At 51.9% G+C, this 26,447-nt stretch overlaps 1 protein-coding gene across 19 annotated transcripts in view; it reads right to left on the bottom strand.

The window, feature by feature from the left end:
- Positions 1 to 1,379: 1,379 nt before the first annotated feature.
- PTPRS (protein tyrosine phosphatase receptor type S) overlaps positions 1,380 to 26,447 on the bottom strand; it is a 166,377-nt gene continuing 141,309 nt past the window's right edge. For 11 of the 19 annotated variants that reach the window (XM_064636953.1, XM_064636952.1, XM_064636955.1 and 8 more), the window contains 14 exons: positions 24,775 to 24,887; positions 22,345 to 22,392; positions 18,311 to 18,408; positions 15,321 to 15,444; positions 12,501 to 12,676; positions 11,849 to 11,968; positions 11,570 to 11,724; positions 8,645 to 8,930; positions 8,029 to 8,207; positions 6,862 to 6,988; positions 6,653 to 6,778; positions 5,089 to 5,243; positions 4,258 to 4,393; positions 1,380 to 3,753 (listed from right to left, as the gene is read on the bottom strand). In XM_064636953.1, coding sequence (XP_064493023.1) covers positions 3,685 to 3,753; positions 4,258 to 4,393; positions 5,089 to 5,243; positions 6,653 to 6,778; positions 6,862 to 6,988; positions 8,029 to 8,207; positions 8,645 to 8,930; positions 11,570 to 11,724; positions 11,849 to 11,968; positions 12,501 to 12,676; positions 15,321 to 15,444; positions 18,311 to 18,408; positions 22,345 to 22,392; positions 24,775 to 24,887 — 1,912 coding nt within the window. In that variant the 3' untranslated portion in view covers positions 1,380 to 3,684. The remainder of the gene's footprint in view (positions 3,754 to 4,257; positions 4,394 to 5,088; positions 5,244 to 6,652; positions 6,779 to 6,861; positions 6,989 to 8,028; positions 8,208 to 8,644; positions 8,931 to 11,569; positions 11,725 to 11,848; positions 11,969 to 12,500; positions 12,677 to 15,320; positions 15,445 to 18,310; positions 18,409 to 22,344; positions 22,393 to 24,774; positions 24,888 to 26,447) is intronic. The other 8 variants (XM_064636958.1, XM_064636960.1, XM_064636961.1 and 5 more) reach the window with 1 other exon arrangement.

Here is a 26,447-nt window from a genome sequence, read left to right as displayed (position 1 = left end):
TTTCTGGGGTTTATTCCTTTCTCCTTTTTTTCCTGAGCCATCAGGGTTGTTGCTGTTTGATGTTTGGTTGTCTCCCTGTTCCATCTCTCCCATGGAGTAACAACATTTGGGAGGTGAGGCAATTCCTGGGATCTCGGCTCACCCCACTGCTCATCAGGTTCTGGGTGAACTCACTAATTAATCTTTTGTTCTTTTCTTTAAGCCTGATTCCAACTGCTGTTGGTGGTGTCAGTGTAGCAGGGAGAGGGAGGCTGTGCTGGTCCAGCCCAGCTGTGGGAGGGAGGGAGGGAGGGAAGGATCCCTGATGCAGAACAATTCCATCATCCTCCAAAGTGTCCTCGCCAGCCTCTCCTGCTGTGCTCCTGTCTGGCATAAGGTGGGTGAGGTGGGAGGCTCAGGCTGGGCTCAGCCTACCTGTGAGGAGGAGCCATGGTTGGCACAGACCTAGGAAAGCCTGGGGCTTGGCTTAGCAAGGTCTGGCTCAGTGGGACGAGAGGTTTTCGGCAGCTCATGGAATCAGGGAATGGTTTGGGTTGGAAGGGACCTTGAAGACCATCCAGTGCCACCCTCTGCCATGGGCAGGGGCACCTTCCACTATTCCAGGTTGCTCCAGGCCCCGTCCAACCTGGCCTTGGACACTTCCAGGGATGGGGCAGCCACAGCTGCTCTGGGTAACCTGTTTCAGGCTGTCACTGAGATGAAGCTCAGCCTTCTGCTTTTGGCACCCCCACCCTGCTGCTCTGCAGGTGATGGATGGGCTTTTCCAGGGATCTGCCTTCTCCTCCTGGACTATCTCAGTGCAGGCATGGGAACCTCCCTCAGCTGTGGCCGTGACCCTCACATGGAACCATTTGCTGGCTCCTGCTCTGAGGGAGGCTCTTTATCCACTGAGGGCTTTCCCACCCCTTGGCTGTAGCTCAGAGCCACCACCCTGAGCCAGGATGGCCCCTGGACTGTGCACCCTTGTCCCCCCTGAGCAGGGACAGGGGTGCTGAGCTTTGTGCCACACGAGGGAAACACTGTCAGGGCAGCAGAGACAACCACCAAAGGTTAAAACCTCCAGGGAGGCAGAACCTTTGTGGTCCATGCTGGTCCTGGCTGCACTCCCACACCCATCCATCACCAAACCAGCAGCAAACTGGTGCCTGTGTCACTGCACTGCTTGGCCCAAAGCTCCCAAATGAGCCTGTTTCTTTGCAGCCACATGTTTGGCTCGTACAGGGGCCTATTTTTAGCAGGAGCAGAAGCAGAGCAGAGGGAGAGCAACCTGTTACCTGGCCCTGGGCACCAGCAGGGAGGATTCCAGGCTGGTTGGGTTGCACAGAGCAGCTGCTTCATTCCCTGCCCTCTCCCCCCAACACAAGGGGCTGCAGCCAGGCTTCAGACAATCTTCCTTTAATACAAAGTCAATATATCTACATACACCGTGGTATGAAAACCACTTTACTGTTTCAGTTTGAAATAACAGTGTGAAAGCAACAGCACTTTGCTCTCATACAAAGAAAAAAACCTCCCCCCCCTCCCCCAAACTTGTCCAGTAAGATTTTGCTGCAACATACTTAGAAATTTGGGCAACTTTCACACAAATAAGTAAAATCTCGAAGAAGCCTTTCAGTCGGTTCTTTTTTTTTTTCTTTTTCTTTTTTTTTTTTTTTTTGGGTTAAAGACAGGAAATGGGTTGTGTGGGGGTTTCTGGGCAGCACTTGATGGCCATGATTACCCCTTCTATAAAAATAAAAAAAAAAAATAAGGGAAAAGTCAGAGGCCAGCAGAGCTCCAGGCAGTGGGTGTTTTCCCAGGAATCCTGTCCTCTGTGCAGGAAAACTCCTGGAAGAGCATTTCAGCTACACCCAGCACACAGACAGAGACCTGGGCAATGCACCTGTGATGTTCAAACCCCTGATGGGTGTCAAGGCTCCAAAAGAAAGTCTCACCAGTCCTCATAAAGCCACTGGTGCTGCTGAATCTCCCAGTTCAGCCCTGGCCCTGTGTGGCCACAGCTGAAGGGGAGGGAATTGGCACTGCCACCACCTCTTAGACCTGCTGCTCTCCCCCCCTTCCCTGGGATATGTCTGTGACTGGAAACAAAGGAATCCATAAAAATAATAAAAAAAAAAAAAAAAAAAAAATCCAGAAAGGACATTTTGTTCTTACATGAGCAAGTTAAACCTTTTAAATGGTAGAAAAGCAATATGTAGAAGTAGCAATTTGCACTGCATTTTTTTATATATCACAGCCATTACACGTAACATTTCTACAGTGAAAAAATAGACTGTCTTTGAACATAATATGAACAAATAAGCAAATTTTTTCTTTTAAATTCATTGACTGATATTCTTTGTCTTTTTTTTTAAAAAAAAAAAAGGAAAAAATACACTATTTAAAAAAAAAAAAAAGGTAATGTCACTTGTTACAGTTACATCGATACTTTAAAGAAAGCCACTCACAGTATTTGCCATTGGATGCACCTTCCTGGATCTTTCCCAGTTCTTTTACAGCTGGGGCACGTTGGGAGCTGTGCCAGGGGACAGTGTGGGACTGGGAGCTGTGCCAAGGTGGGAGTGGGAGCTGTGATGTGGTACTGGGATAGTCCTGAGAGTAGCTCCACATGGCTCCCAGAGGTGAGGGGCTGGCAGCAAGAACCACTTGGATACTGGAAATAAATTTATTGGAAATAAATTCCTTTGAGGGCGTTTCTGGGGCTCCTGGCAGGGGGATGCTCCCAGCAGGAACTGAGGGGGGGGGCACAACTGCTCACAGCAGGAATGGGGGGGTGTGAATGTGCAAAGAGCCTGGGGAAGGGGCTGCCTTTCTTCCTGGGGTGTCCCATCCTGCTCCAAGGAAAGCCAGATGTGCTGGAAAGGGGACCAGAGCCAGCAGTCAGTGACCCCAGCCCAGGTCCCCCCACTGTGCCAGGGGAGGGGGCCACCCCACACAGCCAGCTCTGGGGTTTGATATTTCTCTTTCTCTATCCTTTTAAATATCCTAAAAAATAAATTTTGGAATTAGAAGAAATGAGGAATGTTCCAAGTATTCAAAATGTGAGCTATAAAACCTCTGGTGTGGCAGGGGCATTCCGTGGGTGCTGTTTGCAAGGTGCCTGCAAGCCCAGAATCCTCCCAGTGCTGATGCTGAGGTTATTAAGACTCCAGCTAGAAGAACTCCTGACCCTAAGTTTGCCCAAGTGTTGAGATTTAAGTTCCTTTTCTTTCACAGAACACCTTCAATTCTGCAAGTGACTTCCTTTAAAGACTGCCAACTATATTAGTAAATAAACTGAACTCTAATGATGTAACCAAAGTCGTTTTGTTGTTGTTTTTTTTTTGTTTTTCCTTCCCTTCTCCAGCAGAAACGTTTCCCAAGGCGTGTTTTTTTAGCTTTTGGATCTGTTTTCACCACGTCCACACGTCCTCCACAGCGAACACCACTTGAGGTAACAAGAGCAGTTTCACCACTTCAAGCAGCCCCTCAAGCACCTCCCGAGCTGCCTCTGGGCGGGCCAGGTTACACCATGGAGTTCCCGAAGGGCTGTTCCTTCCAATCCTCCCCCCTGCTCCCCGATGCATTGTCCAGATGAAAAGGTACTTCTTCTGAGTCAGTTTTGTAAGTTCAAGCGCTCCTCCTGGGTCAGAAGAGGCCTTCCAGGACTGAAGTGGTTGGTAGAGTCTGCACAACGATGGCTTTTTATGTTGCATAGTGATCAAAACTTCCCAGATACTCCAGAGCTGCCTGGTAACAGAACTGGTATTCATCCTGCCAAGAGCAAAGAGAACCGGCTTCAGAGGTGGGAAATGGCTCCTTGGGGTCCCTGTCCTGCTTTCCAGACAGCACAAAGCTGAGCAGGAACCTCCCTGATTCTCCTGGGAGAGGAAAGCCCAGCCCAGCCCTGCCCTTTCTGTCTGAGTCTCTCAGGCACCAACCATCTCCCCACAGCCAGGGTGGGCTGTGCTTGGGGGCAGGTGAGTCCCCCCACACCCCAGAGGTGGGGATGAGATAAGAACTGAGGCTGCCAGGCTGGGAGGAAAATCTTTAAGAGACTTTAGAGCAATAGGAATTTGCATTTATTAAGTTTAAAATCAGGAGCTGTTTGGTAACAGCTGGACAGGGCTCGGAACAACGTGGCCTAGGGGAAGGTGTCCCTGCACATGGGATGGGCTCTGAGGTCCCTCCCAACCCAAGCCATTCCATGATTCCAAAGGCAGGAAGCACTCTGGGCTTGGCCAGGGCAGCCCAGGGCAGGGTCCCCACCCCGCTCACCTCTGTTTGCACCATCGCAGGTCGTTGTGTTCGCAGCATCTTTACAGTCTGGAAAATATCTACAACCCCCTCGTAGCGCATCCGCTCCAGGACGATGCTCAGGGTGATGAACACTCCGGTCCTGCCCACGCCAGCGCTGCAGGAATGGCAGAGAAAACCCAGGGAATTGTATGGTACAATGTTCAAATGCTCTTGTAAACCCCGAGGTCGGGGTAGGGTTCAGCTGTGTCTTGGGAACGTGGTGGAAGTGGAGGGTCAGTCCTCCAGGATAAATATCCAGATATAGCCAGAGTGTGACCCAAAAAAAAACGTTTGAGAAGGTGAAATAATAATAAAAAAAAAATTAAAAGCTTTGGGTAGTGGTAAACAGCCTTCAGTGGGAACATTATTAGTAACGTGTAATATTAAAATTAAATATTTTGAAGAATGGATCGTCCTCTCCTGCCCAGGGGTAGGGAGGTAAAAGATTCTTGCTGTCAGCAAGCATTAGTGGTGCAGAACTGGGCTGAAAGTGGTAAAAAAATATATCTGATTTTGCAGGTTAAATATTAAATATGTTACATACATTATATACGTAACACTAAAGTTCCCATCTCCTCCAGAGTACCAGCATTTCATACCTCTCCTCTATATACAAAGGCTCAAAAGCCTTGTGGGCAGTGCCCAGGGCTGAAGGGAAATGAATCTGGGTGGCAGAAACAAGTGTCTGGCCCTGACACCCCCGAGAAATCTGCCTGCAAGGATGGGGTGGGAAAGGGGGGGAAGATATCTGGATTTTAATTCCTTTTGCATCCCCAGATGAACGAGGTGTTCCCATTTGCACCTGCCTACCTGCAGTGGACAGAGATGGGGCCATCCTGGCCAAACTGCTCCTTGGTCTTGTGTACCTGTCCAATGAAGTCGATAAAACCTTCTCCTGATTTTGGCACACCTTGTTCTGGCCAGTCAGTGAACTGGAACTGCCGAACAGTCCGTGACTGACCGTCCTGGGGGAGAAAACAGGAATAGTTTTAAAACATCCTGGAGTTGGGAGAACAAACAGAAAAGGCAAAAAAAAAATAATAAAAAAAAAAAAATTCCTTGCTAGTTTGTTAAAGGGCACAAGAAGTTGAGCCAAGTCTGTGTTCTAGCCAAGTGCACCCGTATTTATTATCCAGATCCACCATGATGAAGCTGCTTATGTTGCAGTTGACATTCCCAGAGTCGGCCTGTCAGCACAGATCCATATCCTGGCAGGTGCTGAAAGCTCTGACCACTGCAGACAGCACAGATGGAGTCTTCAGCGAGGGAACATTCAAGGTGAGGTGATGGCCTCTCTATCAATCTTCACAAAGCGTTGCCACAGTGTCAGAATTACAGCTGACAGGAAGATAAATCTTGTTCTACGAGGACTGATGAGGCATCCTCCTTCTCAACCTTGCAAATTGAATTATCAGGTTCTGGAATACTCTTGACAACCTCAAAAGCAACGGCTCTGCTTGTGAGAGGGAGGGTTACATTTGCTAAACAAATTTGAGGAGGTATTGAAATGTTCCTTTGGATGAGAAATCCGACAGCAAATCGAAGATTATTGGAGTGAATGTGTTCCTTTGAACATGAATGACAGCCAGACAAGTGCACATTTTCTGTAGGGTACAGAGAATTCTTTGCAAGGTTTTTATTAGTTTTTTGGGGGAAATATTTTCTGCTTTCATCTCAAGCAAAGCCAAAAGCCGGGCACGCCTCTAACAAAGTGACTCACGACTGTGGGAGAGCGGAGAAACCACTTTCAATTTGTGAGAACAAATAGTCAAGCACAATCTGTGTCTGTGTGTCTGTGTGTGTGTGTTCTGCTCCTCATCACAGCTGAGCTCTCGGGCACACAGTGGGATTCTTGGGGTTGTCACAGGATCACTGAGGTTGGAAAAGACCTCCAAGGTCATTGAGTCCAAGCTGTGACTGATTCCCACCTTGTCCCCCAGCCCAGAGCACCGAGTGCCACATCCATTCCTTCCTTGGACACCTCCAGGGATGGGGACTCCACCACCTCCCTGGGCAGCTCCTTCCAGTGCCTGACCACTTTTTCCATGAAGAAATTCCTCCTGATTTCCAACCTGAGCCTCCCCTGGTGCAGCTTCAGGCTGTTTTCCTTTCATCCTGCCACTGGTTCCCTGGGAAAAGAGGCTGACCCCCACCTTGTCCTGTGCAGGGCCAGGAGTTGGACTCAATGATCCTTGTGGGTCCCTTCCAACCAGGGTATTCTATAATTTCTCCTCCCTTGATGATCCCAGACTTTCCCAGGGAAAGCATTTTCACCTCAGCCTTTCTTTAAGGAGTCGAACCCACCGAACCCCGTGTTTTGTGCCAGCCCCCTCCCCCACTGCAGGGGTTCAGGCTGCCCCATCCCAGCACTCACCCTGGCATCCGTGACCTTGAATTCCCGCAGGATGTACTGGGGCATGTTGTACTCTGCCATGGGATCCACGACGAAGTACTGGTACCGTGCTGAGCGCTCCGCGGGCCAGTACTGATGGCACTTTTCCTGCCCGGGGCCAAGACAGGTCCCTGTTAGCCCTTGTCCTGCAGGACTGTCCCCAACCCTGCACCCCCCCGGCCCCCACTCACCCGCCCCATCTCGCGAAGCTTCGTCAGCATCACGACGATGGTGGAGTTGTTTTCCCACAGCATCCGCCAGAAATCCTCGGTGGTCTCTGCCAGCGGCCCCTGGGTGGCAATGTAGGCCTTCTGCTGCCTGGGGGAGAGCCCAGAGCAAGGAGAGGGTCAAGAGGTGGCTGAACTGCCCGGGCAGGAGCTTTGGGAAATGCATGGAAAGGCTGGGGAAGAACTGGAACAGCGCGAGGTCGAAAGGGCTGTGGGTGTCTTTGGTGCTAATGGTCAAAAAAAAAGAGCCTGTGGTGAAGCTTTCCCTAAATATCATTTCCAAGGGGTAAACTGAGCTCACTCCACCATGGTGCCCTACAAGGGAAAGGGTGTAACATGCTTGATTCTGGATTCCTGGAACTAGGAACTGGAGAGGTTGTGGAGGAACTGGAACTAGCAAGGAGGTTCCTGGAACCAGGAACTGGAGGGGTTCCTCCCCTGGAACTGGAGAGGTTGTGGACTCCTCATCCCTGGAAGTGTTCAAGGCCAGGTTGGACGGGGTTTGGAGCAACTTGGGATAGTGGAAGGTGTCCCTGCCCATGGCAGGGGGTGAAACAGGATGATCTTTAAGGTCTCTTCCAACCCAAACTATTCTGGGATTGATTCCATGAACTAGAATCCACGTTTTCTGAGCATCAAGAATCCAATCACCAGCCATGGAGCTGCCCTAACCCTGGTGCCACAGCCTGGGCCAGCACGTGAGGGAACCTGCACATGGGGCTGCTTTGTTGCCTCAGTTTGGGCTCCAAACCCAGCCCTGGAGGGCTGGAGCACAGGGCTGTGCTGCCTGGGGCAGCTCTCAGCATTGCAAACATAATGAAACTGCCCCGGATCACAAATGTAATGAAAAGACTAATCCACACTTAGAAACCTCCCAGAGGCAAAACCCCTCACTGCCACTCTGTGTTTAGGACCTGCAGCTGGAGAAGGGCTCAGTTGCTTCGGGGGATCAGTAATTTAAGACCACAGGGGGGGAAAAAGCTGGATCAGCAGGCTGGATTTGGAGGGGGGTGGGAATTTACCTGTGGCACTGCTGTGATGACACAGAACAGACCAAGTGTTAAACCCCAGTCCAGCCCCATCCCAAGGGCTCAGACAGCCCATCAGAGGACACCCCGGGGCAGGAGGTACCTGTAGCCGTCGATGAAGCTGGCGTTGATGTAGTCGGAGCCCTCCACGCCCCGGATGGGCTGCAGGCACACCCGGGTGGTCTCGTAGGGCATGATGTTCACAAGGCGGTTCTTGAACTTGTTGCAGGGGAGGTTGGCGCTGATGAAGCGGGAGGTGTGGGCTTTGGAGTTGGCCAGGCGCTGAGGGCAGAGAGCACAACCATCCCCTCAGCCTTGCTCTTCTCCTGACCCCCGTGCCAGCCCTCTTAACTGCCCCTCCCTGTTCCACCACCTCTTGTGGGTTTTTTTTTTTGGGAGGGGTGGGGACAGAGTCTGAGCCCTTTCCCTCAAGCGAAACTTTTAGAATAATAATAAAAAACCCAACCGGTTGAAAAAACCACAATTTAAGAGGGAGCAAATTCAATCTCGATTGGAAATGACCAGAGGAGCCTCCGGCAGTGACAGGCAGCTCTCCCCCGGGAACTGCAGCAGCTCAGCTCAGGAAAGTAATTACCTCTAACATGGAACCAGAAAGTTCCCATCAGCCCCATAAAGGTTCCGTGTCTGCTCTGCCCGAGTGCCAGTGGGGAATACTGAGCCCTCCCCAGCCACTGCTGCCCCCAGCCAGCACCCCTTACCTTGAACTCCAGCTCCATGCCCGTCACGTGCTCCCTGGCTTCGATCTGGGCCAGTTTCTGGATGTAGCTGTAGAGGTTCCGAGCGGGGACCTCGGTGTTGCCGCAGGCGACGGCCTCGAGCAAGGCATCGTGGATGAAGCTGTACTGGTCCTCCGTCTGCACCATGTAGTTGCGCTGGGACCTCATGAGGGTGACGTGCCCGTAAATGTCCACCGTCTTCTCATGTTTGATCCTCTCCAGCATGGCATCGATCACGATGAAGCAGCCGGTCCGCCCGACGCCCGCGCTGGGGACGAGAGGGGAGGGATGGAGGGGTGGATTGTTCTGCCGCTCAGAAGGGGTGGTAGTTTGGTCTGGGCCTTCCTCGGTGACCAGTTTGTAACCAAGGAAGTGCCCAGATTTACCCGGTATCCCCTATGATTTTTATGTAAGCCGGGGTATAAGAAGAAAGGAGGAAAGGCCTTCACTCTCTTTCCTTCCCTTGGCTCTGAGGGTGTGGGTTTCCCTGCTGTTGAGTCTGTCGTGCTGGGGAATGAGGCCTGGTAAGGCCTTGCCAACCCTGGGAGACAGAGGTTGTTCCAGCACTACTTTCTGTTGTCCCAAGGAGAGTAGTGAGATATTCTTTTGCTAATTCTTTTAGCTGCTAGATCTTGGTCTATTGATCGTGTATATTTTATTTTGTTTGTGTTCCTTTTTCCCTTCCCCCCTTCCCTTTCCCTTTTGAAATTGTATATATATTTCAATTGTATATAACTGTAATATAAGTGGAAATATATTTATATATATTGCTTTAGCTGTGTGTCTCTCCTTTCGGTTCTCTTGGTTTTTTTTCGTTTTCTACCTTGCTTGGGGGGAGTTTTGTGGTGAGGTTTGGGGACTTGGCAGGGAGCCAGCTTCAAACCATATCAGAAGGTCACCCCACCCATGAGCAAGGATCTTCCCACTGCCACAAACGCAGGGTACAAGCAGATGCACGAGGCAGAGGGCGACCAGCAAACACATTTGGTGATTAGGAAGGAACCACAGCCCTGGCAAACAGCTGGTGATGGGCTGAGGCAAAGGAAATCCTGGCCAACCAGCCAAGAGTGGTGGGGGTTTGGGGCTTTCCTGTGCAGGGCCAGGAGTTGGACTTGACGATCCTTGTGGGTCCCTTCCAACTCAGGAGATTCTGTGGGTGTGGGTTCAGCCACAGGATGATTTTTGTTGAACTAAAGGAACTTGATGGCTGGAACTGGTGCTGGGAGAGTCCCTGCCCAGTCACCTCCATGTGCTGCTCTTGATCCAGTTTAGAAACACCGTGTTGGAGGGTTTGGAGAGGACAGTGGTGACACCAAAGTCACCACTGCTCTGTGTCACTCTGGTGTGTGAGCACAGTGCTGCACTGAGGCCAGGAAAGCCTGCACTGGAACCTAAAACCCCATTTACCTGAGCTCTGCTCAGGCCAGTGCTGCCACACCAGCAGGGAGGGGCTGCTGGGACAGAGCAGAGGATGGAGAAGCCCCTCTGCCCCACACAGCAGCACTTGGGCTCAGCCCCAAGGAGTTTGTGACATGCAGAGGTTTGCTTTGAGCAGCTCAGTGTGGCCAACACTTCCCAAACTCAGCTTTTATGTCACCCAAGGACAGGCTGCCAGAGGACAAGCTGCCTCTGGTGAGGTGCCTCTGCCCCTCCACACTGCTCTGCCCGTGGCTCCTCGTCTGTGACACCCTGGGCACACACAGCTGTGCCAGCTCGAGCTGGGGCTCGAGGCTTGAGCAAAGGGCTGGCACGATGTAAAGGCTGAAAAAGCCTCTTTAATCACTCAGATCTCTGAGCAGCTGAGAAAGCACTGGTGTGGTAACGAGTAACACACGTCACCTCTCTTCCTAAACGTTTTTGTGCATCGGGGTAACATCAGACCTGTGTGTAACAGCATTTGCACCCCAGCAGGGCTCAGTGCCCTGTGACTGTGCCACTGCTAATAAAGGGCTTCCTTTTACCATTCCAGTGCTGCCCCTTTCTTCATGGAGCCCCCTTGATCTCTGTTAATTAGACTGCCTAACACCTGAACCAAGCAGGTGACTGGAGCTTTGGCAAGAATTTAGCAGCTGATCTGGGAGCTGGTTGTGAACTGACAGCTCCTCTTTATTCATTTTCGGAGGTGCACAACAATTGCCATCTGCAAGGGCAGTGATAAGTTGCCCACTCACAAAGACTGAGTGGCATCCTCTAGCAGAGGCAGGATTAGCTTCCCCAGCAGCCTGCACAACTCAGAGCTTCCCTGAGTGCTGAGGAACCCGCAGGCTCCTCCACATCCTCCTGAGGAACACAGGGATTTATCTGCACTGAGGCTTCATTGGGTTGTAAATTGAATTAGGGAATTCTACCTGCCTTCAGCTTGGCATTATCACAGTGGCTGCAGTGCTCAGAAACCCCCTGTCAATCACTGCCAGCTCTGCCTTGGACAGCTGAGGCAGCTCTGCCTCCCCAGCACCCCACACAGCTCAGAGGTCACACCTGATCCTCCTCCTTTCCCACTGTGACCTCAAACAACCCCATCACGCAGAACCAGACACCAGGACAGCACCAGGCACCTCCCACTGCTTAACAAGACCATCAAACCCCAGAATGGTTTAGGTTGGAAGGGACCTTAAAGCTCCTCCTGTTCCACCCCCTGCCCTGGGCAGGAACACTTGACACTAGACCAGGTTGCTCCAAGCCCTGTCCAACCTGGCCTTGGACACTTGATCTGGGTGGTTTGTTGCCAACTACACCCCTCACCATCTCGGGAAATGATTTGCTCAATGGAATCCCCAGGTATCCTCCTCAGATGCTGCCTGGGAATCCTCCCAGGACGCTCTTGCCAGGAGCAAATCCACACCCTCCCAAACTTCTGCCTCCCTCGCAGGTGGCCCTGTGCAAGAGCCAGGTGAAGGGAACTGGTACCTGCAGTGCACCACGATGGGACCGGCGTCGGGGGGGTTGCAGGTTTTCACCCGTCTCAGGAAAGCCAGGAAGGGGGTGGGATACTCGGGAACACCGTGGTCGGGCCACGCCGTGAACTGGAACTGCCGCACCTCCCGCTTCTCACTGGAGCCGTTCTGCAGGGACAGAGGAGCACCAGGGGTCAGGGGGGTACCTGCACCCCCCCACCTGCCCGTAGGGTGTGCGAGGAGTGTGCCACAGCCCACCTCCAGGGAAGAACAGGAGCAGGAGCAAGCTCACCTTGTGAAGGGAGAACGTTCGGACGCAGAACGTGGCCAGCTCGATGGTGTCCAGCAGCGTCACCTGGATCATCCCGTAGGTGTCCGTGCCTCGGCCTGGCCAGTACTGGTCACACTTTATCTGGAAGACAGGAGGGATGGCTCAGTGCTGGGACAAACCCTTCGCTGCTGGGGAAGCTCAATCCCAAACTGCCCTGATGGTTACGGGTGGTGAAGGGAAGAGGAGGCACAAAAAATGTCTTTACAGAGCACCAGGACAGGGACAGACCCAGGAGGAAAAGCTCCCACTGAACTAAGCACAAGCTTTGATGCCACATCAATCCCATGGACAACAGACTGGAATGATCCTGAAGATTAGAGGGAATGTACTTGGGCTTGTTAAACAAGAGAACTGATGTGAAACTTGCCACACGATTAACTCCGAGACAGAACTACGGAGCAGGCAACGGGATCTTCTCCTGGAGTTGCAAAGGAGGCTGCAGCTTTCCAGGGTGGATGGTTTGTTTTTTAAAAAGCAATGAACTTTCAGGGTGCTGGCAAAGCAGGCAGAAATCCCCCACTGGCTGCACATCAAAGGGATTTGCTGTTCCCCAACTTTCCCCTCCAATCCCCCAGGATTATGACTAACCAGTCATCCCTCTCATGCATCTTACCCGTGATTTCTCCTCCAGCTTAGTCATCATAACAATAGTAGCTGAACGCTGCTCCCACACCATCCTCCAGAAGTCTCCAAAGGTCTCTGGCAGAGGCCCCTGAGTGGCAATGTAGGCGTTCTGCTTCCTGTAGCCATCGATGTAGTTGGCGTTGATGTAATCACTGCCCACAATTCCTGGGTGAAACCAAGAAAATCAGGGAACTGCACGGGACTTCATACAGCTGGAAGCATGAAATCTTTGCAGGGATGTTGTTAGAGAGAATTCCCCTGCAGGAGCACCTTCTTGGCTTGGTGGCTCAGAATCAGAGCTGGGAGAAACGGGCTCTTGGTGTGTTTTTTCCAGCTCGAGCTCCTGCATTGCAGGGAGACAAGCAACTCCTTGCAAAAGATATTAAAGAGATTGAATATCAAGCCTTGAAATCATGGGCTTTCTACTGCTGCTGTGGCCAACAGGAGCAAGGTCCTGGCCCAGGGCTCCTGCTGCAATGGCCTCCAACAGGACAAACCCAAGTCCTTGTCCCAGCACGCCCCGAGCCCAGGCACCAAATGCACCTGGTCGATGACTGTGTGGTCCATAACTCAATAGCAGGCAGCTGGACAGAGCAAGGAATAAAACCAGGCTTGATTCAGACAGTGAAGGATTTGAAATTACAGGCTTTGACTCACTGTAAATTGCCCGTTGTCATTTTTAGGAGTGGGTTTTTTTTTTCTACTCGCATGAGTTACAGGCTATTGAGTTACAGCTGCTCGCCTGGGTCCTTGCTTGAGGGTTTGGGATGAGCAGGAGGCACTGCCAGAGTGAAGAGGGTGATTGGGACACAGTAGGAGAAAGCTGCTCTGAAGTTAAAATGGACCCTGGCAAGCAGTGCTGCTCAGGTTCAGCTCCAGAGAGCTGCGCCTGGCACGGAGCTGGGGGGTGGTTTGGCCCGTTCCTAATTCCAGCCGAGTGGCTGGCAAGGCTGGCAGGATCTGCTGAGCCGTGATTAACTCGGTGCAGAGCCCTTCCCTCCTGTCTCGAGGGGAGCCAAGGCTGGGGAGCAGCACCAACACAAAACTGGGCCGCAGCAAAAGGCACCGGTGCTGCTGGCGAGGTGCAAACCCAGGGACCGCCTGCCAGTCCTCAAGGGCACTCAGCATTTCAGCTGCTGGGAGATAGGGCTTTTGATTAAATTTCTGGAGGGTTCCCTGCCCCCATTCCCTCCCAGTCTGAAGTTTCAGGAGGGAAGGGAGGCAGGAATGTGATCAAGGCAGAGCTTCAGGAATTAATCTCCTCTCCAGCCCCCTCGGGTCCACTGTGTGATTTAAGATGGGTGGCCACAAGCTCCTTCAATGCTCTGCTGTGTGACAGGCCCAGCTTCAGAGGAGTCACACAGTTAAAGCTGCTACTTCTTCCTGACGAAGCAGCTGGTGACGTTCTGCAGCCTTGACAAATCCAGATTTAAAACAAAGAGAAAGCAAGAATTGATTCCTCCAGCTCCTTTCATCTTCCAGCCCCGAGAGCCTGGTAGGAAGGAGCACACCAGCCAAGGCATGTCAGAACCTCTCAGATGCTTGAAAATTCAACCTTGGTCCATCATATTTGCACCACTGGTCCCTCACAGAGCCCCTGGGCAGAGCTGGGACTGCTGCCTGCATCCAACCCCGTGATCCAAGACCAGCCCAAGTGTCCTTCACTCCTACACTTGTGTTCTTCTCTTTTCCCTTGAATGACAAGGCAACTTTTTAAAGCCTCTGCTTTCCTTGGCTCATACAATATTAATCTCAGAATTAAACCAAGCCAGAACACAGTCAGCTTCACAAGGAGAAACACTTAAAGCCCTCTAACAGCAGACCAGACTAATGCAGATTCGTGCAGTTTTCTGGCAAGTCACCACACTCTGCTGCTGCCTCAGGACCAGCTCTTCCCCTTCTCCATGTCCCTCGGAAATACCACGGCAGAGGGAGATTATTCCAACAATTCCCTGCTCACAAAGGTGCCTGAATTAACCTCTCCATTCACCAGGCAGTTACCAGGACATCCCACATCCTCTCTGCTCCGATGATCAGCTCCTGGCAACGCAAGACTGGCCTCGAACGCTTTATCCCCGCGGCGCAGCCACGGCCCGAGCCCGTGAAACTCCAGCTTTATCTCAGCAGCAGCAGCCCAAGCAGGTGCCCTGTTCAGCTCCATCTCAAGCCCCTTTTATCCTGGCGTGCACGGGAGCAGCTCTGTCAAGAGCCATGAGTTGTGAAATTTAATGTAAATTTTCTGACTGCACCATCGCTCACAGGAGCGGCTCAGGAAACAATTTATGACCCACAAGGCTCACGCTCACCCCTTCTTATCCCGAGCCTTTTAGGGGCCAGGGCTGCAGCAAGAGCTGCATATCAAGTGATCTCTCTGCCTGTGCTGCTGCTGCCACTCACATTTGTACAATTAGCCCTGTGTTACCTCTCATTCATCCCTGTACAGCCACGCTCCGCATTCCCTGCCACCCACCACCCCATCCCCTGCTCTCTCTAAAGCATTATGTGGTCTGAATTCTTCCTGTTAGTCACAGACGTATCAAACAGGCATCTCCAAGCAAAGGGAAGACAGTTCCTTGATAAACCAGCCCTTGAAATGAGGGATTGCAGCTCCAGGGAATATGTCAGTCACCGGGACTTAACAAACGTTTGGTTTACAGGGGTATCTCCTGCTCGCTAAACTCCCAGGGAGATGTTAAGAGAAGAATATAAATAGAGACCAGAGAAGAGCATGTGAGATGTGCTTCCCTGCAGCAACTCCACCCCAGCACTACCTGGTGGGAGCAGGGATGCTCCAGGGGAGGCTCCTTACCTTCGATGGGCAGCAGGATGACGCGCGAGTGGTCGTAGGCGATCACGTTCGCGTAGCGGTTCTTGGGCTTGTTCACTTCGAGGTTGGAGTGCTCCCAGGTGAACTGCTGGCCAGGATCAATGGACTGGAGGAATTGGGAAAGAAAATGGAAGAGTCAGTGAAGAGCAAAGCAGCGAATCAAGCTCTGAGTCCCTTGTTCCACGTGGGACATCGTGGCTCTGGAGATCTCGCTGAGGAGTGCAGCGATCACTGTTTGTTCCCCCCAGCTTTGCTGTGGAAAAGCCCTGGTGCCATAGCTCCTGTTCCATCTCCCTTGGCCACCCAGAGAGGCATATCTGAGGTAATTCCCCCTCTGGCTTGATGCAACCTCGTGGCAAAAGCATCAGTGCAATTCCGGGCTGCACTGGGTTAGTCACAGCCCCATGTTACCAACCCCAATAAATGCTGGGAACTGGGAGATAACAGGAACGAGCACATCAGGGGATTTAGGGAGTGATCAAGAGGCCAAATCTGTGCATGGTTAAACTACACCATGATTAGGAGGGCAGGAATGTACCAGTGTCTTGGTGAGTGCTAATACCTGGGGAAGAAGATATTTAAGCCAGGACAAGGTTTATGACCATGTGTAAAAATGGGATATGAACCATCAGGGGAAACAGGGGCTTCCAAGAAGGATGGAGAGGGACTTTTCACAAGGGCTCGTAGAGATAGGACAAGGGGAATGGCCTTAAGCTGAAGGAGGGTAGATTTAAATTGGAAATTGGGAAGAAATTCCTCCCTGTGGGGGGGGGTGAGGCCCTGGCACAGGTTGCCCAGAGAAGCTGTGGCTGCCCCATCCCTGGAAGTGTCCAAGGCCAGGTTGGACACTTGATCTAGTGGAAGGTGTCCCTGCCCATGGCAGGGGGGTGGGATGAGATGGGTTTAAGGTCCCTTCCAACCCAAACAAGTCTGTGATTCTGTGATCAAAAATCATTCATGGGCAAAAGGAAGGGACCAGGCTGCTCTGTATGGAGCAGGGACAGCAATACTTGGGACCACAAGGACTCAGCCCCAAAGGTGTCCCAGTTCAAAGGGTGGAGAAAACCCCCCAGGAGCCTGGCAGGAGGCAGCTTCCTGCTCACAGAGCAAGGAGTGCATCTCCCAGCACAGAGCAAGGGTAAGGACTCCAGCCCTAAGACATTCAATCAACACGGAGTTTTCCTAGAAGGGATGAAGGAATAAACAATGAAATGCACTGGAGAGAAAAATCCCCTCTGCCTGTCCTAGTGATTTATGCCAGGTTTGGTGGGTAGGTTTTTTTTTCCCTCTCTCTAAAGTCCAGCTGTCCCAGATATGGAAATTAGGTTAATTACGTTTACCTCTAAATCCTCAGCCAGAGAATTAAATAAAACAAGGGCTTAATTCCTTCATCATTTTGCAGAGCCCTTGGGGTTTGCCTCAATTGGAGGCCTGGCAGGAGCGTGTCGAGCTGTTTCCTGCTGTCTGCTCTCCCTCTCCCTGCCAGGAGAGGGTCTCAGATCCATCCCTCTGAGCTGGCAGGGGTTGACTCTTGCCTGGCACCCTCTGCCCTCCCTGTCTGTGCCCACCCTGGAGCTCCCCGGGCCCCGTGGTGGCAGCGCTGGTCCAAAACCACCCGAAAAACCCTCCTCCAAACCCCTCCCCCGCGCGCTCTCGCTGCGGAGAATTCCTAACTAATGGGTATTTATACTATTGTAATGTGTCTGTTTGCTCTCCATCCCTCTAATCATGCCTCGCCTTCACTTCATTAGCGATGTTTGTTCAGCTCTGGCTCTCCCACTGGAGGAGGTTGGGCTGGCGCGGAGCCAGGGCACTTGGGATATGGCATTATGCAAATCAGCCTCTGGAATCTGGATGGAGCACATTAACGGGCTGCTGCTGCCCACCCCGTGCCACCCCAACGCGGGGGGGAGAGAGCCCAGCAGGGCAAAATAGGCCTTCTCCAACATGCAACCCCCTGCCCCGGGGGTGCAGAGCTGAGAGCACGGCGCTGCTTCCCACGGGCTGATGTCTGGAATTCAGGAGCAGGGAGAAAGCATCCCTTTGTTTGGAAAATATCCCCTGCAAACAGACCTAGGCAGCCTAGACTAGTTATTAGGCTAAAAATATCAGGGCGTTTTATGTCTTTCAACAACAAAACCAACAGTGGAGAGACATTTTTTACAAGGGCACGGAGTGGAAAAACAAGGGGAAATGGCTTTAAACTGAGAGTAGGTTTAGAAGAGATTTGGGACAAATTTCTCCCTGTGAGGGTGGGGAGGTCTGGCACAGGTTGCCCAGAGAAGCTGTGGCTGCCCCATCCCTGGAAGTGTCCAAGGCCAGGTTGGACTGGACTTGGAGCAATCTGGGATAGGGAAAGGTGTCCTGCCCATGGCAGGGGGTGGCACTGGATGGGCTTTAAGGTCCCTTCCAACCCAACCCATTCTGGAATTCTATGATCCTGTGTTCCCTCTGCACTGGAAGCCTCCCACACCCTGAGGGCCCCACAGCACCCAGCTCTGCCTCTGCACAAGGAGGGTGCAAATCCCCCTGTTTTCCCAGCTTTAGCTCAGCTGTGAAGGACTCCCTGCTCGTCTCAGCTGCCTGAAACTGGGTGTCACATTCCTTGGCTTGGTCCTCTCCAAACACAGGAAGACCCAGGACAGCTCCCCATCCCATCCCATCCCATCCCATCCCATCCCATCCCATCCCATCCCATAGTCACCTTCCAGAGCTGCATCCCCCTTCTCCAAGGGAGCTCAGCCCCTGCTCCCTGGGCAGGAGCAGCTCATGAACCAAACCTCTTTCTTTTTATGACCTGGAATTGAACCCAGCGAAGCACTAAGTAATTAACTTCTAATCATAAATAACTTTTAAATTTCAACTAACCAGATCCAAATAAACTAAGCAATGTTTATTTGGATGAGGGCCTGCCTGAATTCCCTAATTCCTGGCTCTGCAAACCCATGCACAGCACTCACTCTTGCTCATACCTCATACTCTTGGGATAATTTCAGGTTATCATTAGCTTTGAGATGCTCTGTGTGTTCAGCCAGCTCGGAAACGGGGATGGGTGGGTGGCTGAGCATACCTAAAAGACAAGACAGCAGGAAAAGAATCTCGTTTAATAATAACTAAAATTCACAACCGTTGCGCATTTTATAAGAAAGAAGAAACAAGAAAAGAAAATAAATTACAATGTAAGATCTGCAATGAAAGTAGGGAGGTTAGAAGAGAAGAATTCAGGGCTCGAAATTGTGTCCTTGGAAGTAAAAAAAAAAAAAAAAAAAAGAAAATATCAAGGAAATAAAAAAAAAACAGTAAAATGAGAGTGTTCCCATGATGGCCCCATTTTCAATGTGTAAATCAGAGCAAAACAAAAAGGAAAATCCAAAGAGCAGATGCGTGTTAGCAATTCCAATAGTGGACTTGGAATGAGCAAACGCTGCCAGAGGAACCTACGCAGCAAATGGCACAGCACCCGCCGGGATCAGGAACCAACTCCAACAGAAAAGGGGGGAAGGGGCAGGATCCAGCCAACCATGGAGATGTGGGGCAGGGGATGGGAATATGCAGATGTGGGGAGGCAGGGGAGGCTTTTCAGGAATTGGACTGGATGATCTTTAAGGTCTTTTTCCAACCTCAAGGACTCTTGAGTTGTCCTTGGCACAACATCGGCTCTGGAAGTTCTCAGCCTGAGGTCTGGCCTCCCCCATTCCCAGAGTGCAGCCGGGCACGGGAACGCCAAGCGCCGGCTCCTCTCCCCACCCACGGCTCGTGGATGATGTTCCCTCAACAGCACAGCCCTCCCTCCCACCAGGTCAGGCTGTGCCAACCCCACCCAGGCTCTGCTGGGAATGTCGTTACCTTCCGGGATGGAGAGGCAGGAGATCCTCCGGCCCCTTCTCAGCCAGGGGCATGGGAACAATTTGCTGCAGAGCCTGATGCCTCCTGACCTGGGTCACCTGCTGCCCCTGCAACCCTCCCCAGCGCTTGGGTGTGCTGGTATTGAGGCAGCCAGAGCTGCCAAGGAACACACTGGATCCCCTGAGAAAAGGCTCTGAGCCATACTGGGGGTCCTGCTCAGTCAGACTGGTCAGACTGGGGCACATCTCAGCCACCCACGGGGTGAGCAGCCACAGCTGACTCGGTTCTCAGTCCTGAAAGGGGCAGCTGGAGCTCTGGGAAGAGCAGGGATCCCTCCCTTCCTATCATCTCAGACAGCTACGCTACAAATCCAGGTGGAAAAGCGCTCCGTGCTCTGCTCATCTGCATCGGATTATGTTTTTCCAAAGGCTTCCCATGCTGTCTGCCAGCCAGTCCTGCTCTGGGTGGCCTGGGAGAGCAGCATGCTGAGAAGCCCTGGGCAGTGCCCCCGATGAGAAGGACAGGAGTGAGGAAGAGATGGAAGCCAGGGAGAATTTCGAGCCCCGTGGGTGTTGGTGGGTGACAAAGCAGCGGCGGTGGCAGCAGCATGGTCAGATACTCTGAAAACTCAGCACAGAGATGGCAAAGCAAGCATGACATCCTCAGTTTTACAGTGATTTGGGAGAGGTGCTGCCTCCCCCAGGCCTGGGCACGGGACGAGTCTGTCATACCTGGACAGGTTTCTCCTAAGCTAATGGGACATCTGCTTTCAGTACAAGGAAATCTGGCTGAAAATAGACCAAAAAAAGCTCACAAAAATAACCCAAAGTGCTCTGGAGGCTGCACTGGCTCCATTTTAGTCTGCTGGGGGTCAGGGCAGGAAGTTTCTCCTGGAGGAAAAGCTCTCAGTTCATCTCTTGCTGTGCTGTCCCACTGCACCTGGAGAAGGATTTCTCCACCTGAATGGAGGGAGGCTGCTGTCCAGTCCATCCCAGTACCACAGCACCGATGTGGACTGGGGGAGTTGGGAGGAGCTGGTCCTCTCTACATTTGTGTAGGACTGGAAGGCCAACCTGGCTGAGCTGCTCCAGATCAGAGACCATCAAACCAGTTTAACACCATCAAAACTTCCCTCAGGGTCAGTCCTTCTGCCCCTGGAAGTGAGGGCTGAGGAGGGCAATGAACACACCTTGAGCTGGAGCCTCAGGGCAAAGCCAAACCCTACCCAGAGCAACTCCTGGCACCTCCATCAGCTTTTTCCAGATCCCTGGGAGTCACTGACTCCTTCCCCCAGGCAGCTCCCAGCCCAGCTGCCACCTCCTGACTCCAAAAAGCCAGAGATTATGTGCTGAGAAACACAGCATGAAGTCCCAAGTAATGGACACAGAGGTTAAAAGGAAAAAATAAACGCTCAGAAGCCCCACTAATAATGAGCAAGAAAAAACCTCAGACTCTCCTTGGCTCAGGAGTCCTGGAGCAACATGTGTTATTCCCTCTGAGCCAGAGGCCTGCATGGGAAAGGCCCACTGTGCCAATCTGGAACGAGGAGTCACATTCCTCTTGAAGGAATTTCACAAGTTTCCTTCATAAAAGCTCCAGAAAAAAAAAATCTTCAGTGTGACCAGCTCCTGAAAATCAACCCTGCCCTTTGCTGGGGAACATCCTGCTTCCCCTCCAACCTCCTGTGCACTGGCACTGGCTGGGAGCATATGGGAACTTGCCTTGTTTTGCTGCTGTTAAGGACAGAATCTCCTTGTGGGATTGATTTCTAGGGCTTTTTTAGAATAAAAGGAGACCAGAAACCTCTGCAGTGATAAACACTTCCCTGGTCAAAATGCCAAGTGCATGGGGGCTCCATTAAGATCCAGGAGTTTAGTATTAAATGAGGCAGAAGCACTTCCAGTGGCACCAGCCCTGCTGCTGTGTCAGCTGAGCAGCTGCTCTTTGCTTTAATTTAATAACTCATTTTAAGGTATGAAGGGAAATGGCTCACAGGTTCCTCTGCTCAGTGGCCTCTGGGCTACTGCAGGGAACTCAGCCAGGGTGGCAGTGGGAGCCAGGAAAACACACACAACCCCCCTGTTACAATAATGGGGTTGAGAGGAGGGTGGCAGCAAACTGGGACAATAGTGACAGGAGTATTCCATACCAGAGAGACCAATATTTGGACTGAATTATTCAGGAAAACATCCCAGCTCTCGCATCTCTGAGCACAAGCAGCATCTGTGACTCTCCAGCTGAAACCTCACATCTACTTCCCTGCCCAGTATTAAAAAAAAGCCCTAAAAAAAATCCAGCCCAAACCACCCAGCAAGGCTGGGATCTTGGCTCCTAATGGGATGAAGTCTTTCCGAGCCAGTCTCATCTAACATTTCAATCACTTGAATCTCTCTAATCTTATCACAAAAGACTTGATTCTTTGTGCACCAGCCAGAAACGTCACCCTAACATCTGTTCCACGGGCCAGAGCCCATTTATCCCACAAAGTCACCGTGGCTGGATGGCACTCTGTGAAACCAGGGGGGTGGAGGCCCGTGGAGTGGCCTCTGCTCTTTGTGTTCCTGGAACAAGTCAGTGCCAAGGAAAAGACACCTGCCACAGATGGGAAACGGCCCTTTTTTCCTCGTCTGACATGAGAAGGTGCCTGTGTGGCTCTTTCCAGAGGGAGGGATCATCAGCTGTGGCTCCCGTTTCCCTTTGCCTGCGTTACAAACAGCAAAGCACACACACACCCCACACTCACAGTGTGCCCAGGAACGAGAACAAGGGACATGGAGCAGGGCTTCAGCAATGAAACATCTTCCACAAGGGGGTAAAGGCAGCCTGGGGAGCCAAGTCCTTCTCCTGGGACAGCAGAGAGACACCGGAGCACGGACAGCGGTGCTGCCACGGGCTCTGATCTCCTGCTGCCCCCCTTGTCCTGCCAGAGGCCTGATCTGGGATACTGTAAAACTGGAAGCGCAGTTCAGACAAACAGATGGCACAGAAAAGGGATGAGATGGGCAAACACGGCAGGGACACGGAGAATTCGGCAAAAAAAATCAAAATATAGTAACAGGAACAGAACGAGAATCGGAAAGGAAAGCGACAGAAGAGAAAATAATAATGGGAGAGGGGGGAAAAATGAAACCAACAGGAACAAAAACACACAGGAACTAACTTTCCAAGTCAAACTCAGGGTCACTGAGAGGGCTGCTCAGACCAGAATCTGCAGAAAACAGTAAAAAATAAATAAATAAAAGATACACTTTTGTAAAAATTTCATGCTAATTAAAAAAAAACCAAAAACCAACATAAATCTAAAGAGGAAAAGAAAGGTATTCCTTGTGCTGATTAGGCTAGGACAGGATATCTAAGAGGTGCTATGATTTCCCCTCTCTGAGCTGCATGTTCCCATTCCCACGTCCCCCCTCTCTTTCACTGCTGGGGGCACAATGGAGGTTCTACCTGGGGTCACCTGGCTGCAGAAGAGCCTACAAGCCCCTTCTGAACCACAATATTTTGAATTTAAAGGCCTTTAATTCAGACAGCACCTGTGGAGTCTTCCCCTGCAAACTGCACCACTGTCTCTCCATCACCACCAACACACTCCAAGCTGATTTTTCCACCCATTTCCATTTTCACCCAACGGTTTGCAAAGTTCTGTGGGAGGCAGGTGATCAACTCTCCCAAATCCTTTAAAACATTTGACTGCTTTACAAATTACAGAGTAGAATAAACCAGCCAGGTCAACTCCATGGCCAGGCAAACTTGGAAAGGAAATGGCAGCATCTTCCTACAGCCAGACTGGACACAGGCAGTGCCTTTGGGATCTGCAGAGCCCTGATGCAGGTTTGCATGTCTCAGCTCCCTTTCACAAACCTCTCAGCCCCTCTGTGCCTCAGAGGCACAGCATGACCAAACCAGTGGGGTCAACAGAAGACTGGCTCACTCATGCATCAATGCCATTACCTGATGGAAGCACCCCGAGCTGACTCTGCTGTCCTGTGGGACAGGGGGGAATTCTCAGTCAGGGAAACACATGAACCAGCACTTCCAGCTGCTTCTTGGCACCAAGACCAAGCGAGACCACAAACTTTTCTCTTTATTTTTGCCTCAGCAATGGGTTTTTCACCTGGGGGAGTGCAGCTCTTTCTCTTGGGTCCCTCACCTCCACCTGGAGCACCCAGAAGCCCATGGAATGCTCCCAAAGGGAGCTCCTGTGTGCACCCAGGATAACATTGTGCCCAGACAAGTGCAAACTGCTGCTGGGCTGCAGCTGGGGACACTCAGACACCTTCAGACTCCACTGCAAGAGCAGCACTAAGAGCTGATTTAGGGACCTACCTGTGCTGAACTGCTTTGCACTCGGTCCCTGCAGGCTGCACTGAACCCACTGAGCAACATTCCTAAGCTTGGGCCGATCCCAGTGGGTTCTTCCTAACTCATTTTGATGTGAAGCCCTCAGCTCAGTGCTGTTCCATAGATCCCTGCCCCCTGGGTACCTACTGCCAACCTCACCCTAAGGAAACTCGGACAACGCTAAGGACAGGACTGGGATGGGAAGGGCAAACAGGAGCTACAGAAACATTATTAACGAGCACAAACCAGCAAAATAAAAATACAAACGAACTGAAAACAACAGCCAGCCCCCAAAAAGCACAATAAACTCCCTTCCAAATCCTCAAGCACCAGGAACTCGGAGGCAGAGGTGTGGGCAGGCGCTGGTTGGCTTGCCCAGTGTCCATCTGCGTGAGGCTGTGCCTGGGCCGTGTCAGTGGGGGCTTTGCAGAGGTGCCATGCAGGCAGCTGGGACATGCATGGACATGGGGACACGTGTGTGTGGGAAGGAGGGTGCAGGGAACCTCCCTGCCCAGGAATTCAGTGCTGTTATCCACTCGCCCCACAGCCGCTCCCAGTGACAGGCTGTCCTGAGCTGCTGTGGCTGCTCCATCCATTGTCCAAGGCCAGGTTGGACAGGACTTGGAGCAACCTGGTCTAGTGGAAGGTGTCCCTGTCCACAGCAGGGGGGTGGAACTGGATGAACTTTAAGGTCCCTCCCCAACCCAAACCATTCTGGGATTTCATGACAGCATCTGCACCAAGCAAGGAGATGCTGCCCTGTCTGCGCCAAGCAACCAGCCACCTTTCCCCTTTCCCCTGCACAGCCCACAGGCAGGCCTGGCACCAGAAAGCACCAATTCCAGATGTGGCTGGAGCTCTGGGTGCTGGGCAGCCTGCAGTGCTCCACCTCACCACCCCGGGAGCTCCCAGGGTGGAGCACAGGGTGCTCTGGCACATCTGGCACAGCCACAGCTCTCGCAGCTGTGTCCTCAGCCCAGAATGCACCAATTCACCTGGGAATCCAGGAAAACCCCTCTTCCCACCTTGCCAGCACCGGGAAGAGCCTGTGCAAGGTCCTTGAGGCTCCCAGCAAAGGTGTCTCTCAGCAATCCCACTCAGCACAGACAAGGCTCAGGGTCCCTTGGCTGCACCCCAGGGTAGCACTGGGTCTCCAGGCAGTGCTGCTGCAGCCTTCAGCCAGGCAGGAAGGGGTTAAGGAAGGGGCAGGTGCTCCATTCCTGCCTTCCCAGTTAGCAGCCAGGGTTACCTGGAGTCTGGAAGTTGATGCGCCTCATCTCCACGGGGTCCTTGGGGTGGTGGGGGGCGATTTCAGCGTTGTTCAGGAGGCACTTTGTCCGGGGCTCCGAATCTTTCCGTTTGCTTTGGAACAAAACAAAACAAAAAAAGAAACGGAGAAAGAACAGAAAGACAAAGCAGCTTAGCTCATGGGCCTCGTGGTCCCCTGGAGTTTTCTCAGCTACTGATGTTCAGACCTGAGCAAAGCTCCCGCCGAAAATCAAAGGTGCAGCCAAGGGTAAAAGTGTATGAATTGCATCAGAAAAGGGATGAGGTTTGGAAGGTTTGAGGGGTTTACAACGGCCCAGCAGCCCCTCAGCAGCTTTCAGGCAAGTTTGGAAGTTCCCCTCTTCTCACAGCACAGACAGGCAGCTGTGAACTCACACCTGCCTGCCCAGACCAGCCTCCACTGAACACTGCAGAGCTCTGCAAGCAAAAACCTTCCAATTCTGGCCAAGCCATTTCCAGTCTGAAAGAACCAGAGCCAACAGAATCATTTGGAAAAGTACAGAATCTCCTGGCCGTGACCTTGGACACAAAGCACTGATATTGCTGTTGGCTGCTTTAGGAGCTCTCAGAGCTGCCTTGCTGCAGACAGAGAAGTCAGAGCAGCAGTTTTCAATCGTTTTTGAACTGCAGAACCTTAAAAATCTGGGTTCAACAGTGTAGACACATCCTCTCCCAGCACAGCTGTGCCTGCTGAGATCCACCTCACCTCCTTGCCAGAACCCAAAGCCTGCTCCAACCTGCCAGCTGAGCTCCACATGGAAGTGCTTCCTAATATATTTTACTCCAAATGGGTTAGGTTAGCTGAGGCAGTTGAAAAGTCTTTGCTGACCTGGCTCATTCTCCTTGAAAAGAATTTGGAAGCAAAAGCCCAGTGCTGATCTAAAGATGTGATAACCTCTGGCAAGGGAACAGTTATGAACTGTGGGAGCAGAACTTCTCCAGCGAGCAGAGAACATGGACCCACACCCTGAGGCTTGGGAATGTGGTCCCAGCCCCTTCAGTAAGGTGGCTGTGGAGCTCTCACCTCTCCTGCTTAGGGTGCACAGAAGCCTCCAGTAATCTGCCTGCAGCAGTAATGGTAACTGCTTAGGCAGAGGGGAAGATATTCAGGACATTTTTAGCTGTCTCTTGATGTCATTAATAGCCAGAAGAAGTGGCATGAGCCCTGCCAGCACTGCATGGGGCAGCATTTTGGAATGACACCACTTTGCAGTTCGGGAGCAGTTTATTTTTGCCGCAGTTCTCAAACTGCTGTAAATAGTTCATGGACTGAACCCCTCAGTCACTTCCAATGAAAGCTCTCCCAGTCTTGGAAATGGTTGGAAATAAGTCTCATTTCTGCAGCCATAAACAGACTCTGTTAGAAGCCCTTGGCTGAGGGGGCAAGAACAGCTTCTGCAGTGGGGTGAGGACAGCTCAGCTGGTGAGATTCTGCTTCCAGTTCGAGTTCCAGTAGCTCAGGGACAGCCTGCATGGAGCAGCCAGACACGGAGAAAACCCACTTTCACCTCTGACTGCCACACAAATGAGAGTTTCTCTGCTCCATTAACCCACCACTTTATGAGCCGTTTACTGTCCCTGCTGCTCAGCCTGAGAAAGGGCCGTTACATTTAGCAATAGACAAGCAGGAGAAAA

Source organism: Pseudopipra pipra, chromosome 27 (assembly GCF_036250125.1).
Source record: "Pseudopipra pipra isolate bDixPip1 chromosome 27, bDixPip1.hap1, whole genome shotgun sequence".
Lineage (NCBI taxonomy): Eukaryota > Metazoa > Chordata > Aves > Passeriformes > Pipridae > Pseudopipra > Pseudopipra pipra.
The sequence above is the reverse complement of the archived record's forward strand: the minus strand, read 5'-3'. Positions and strand labels throughout refer to the sequence as shown.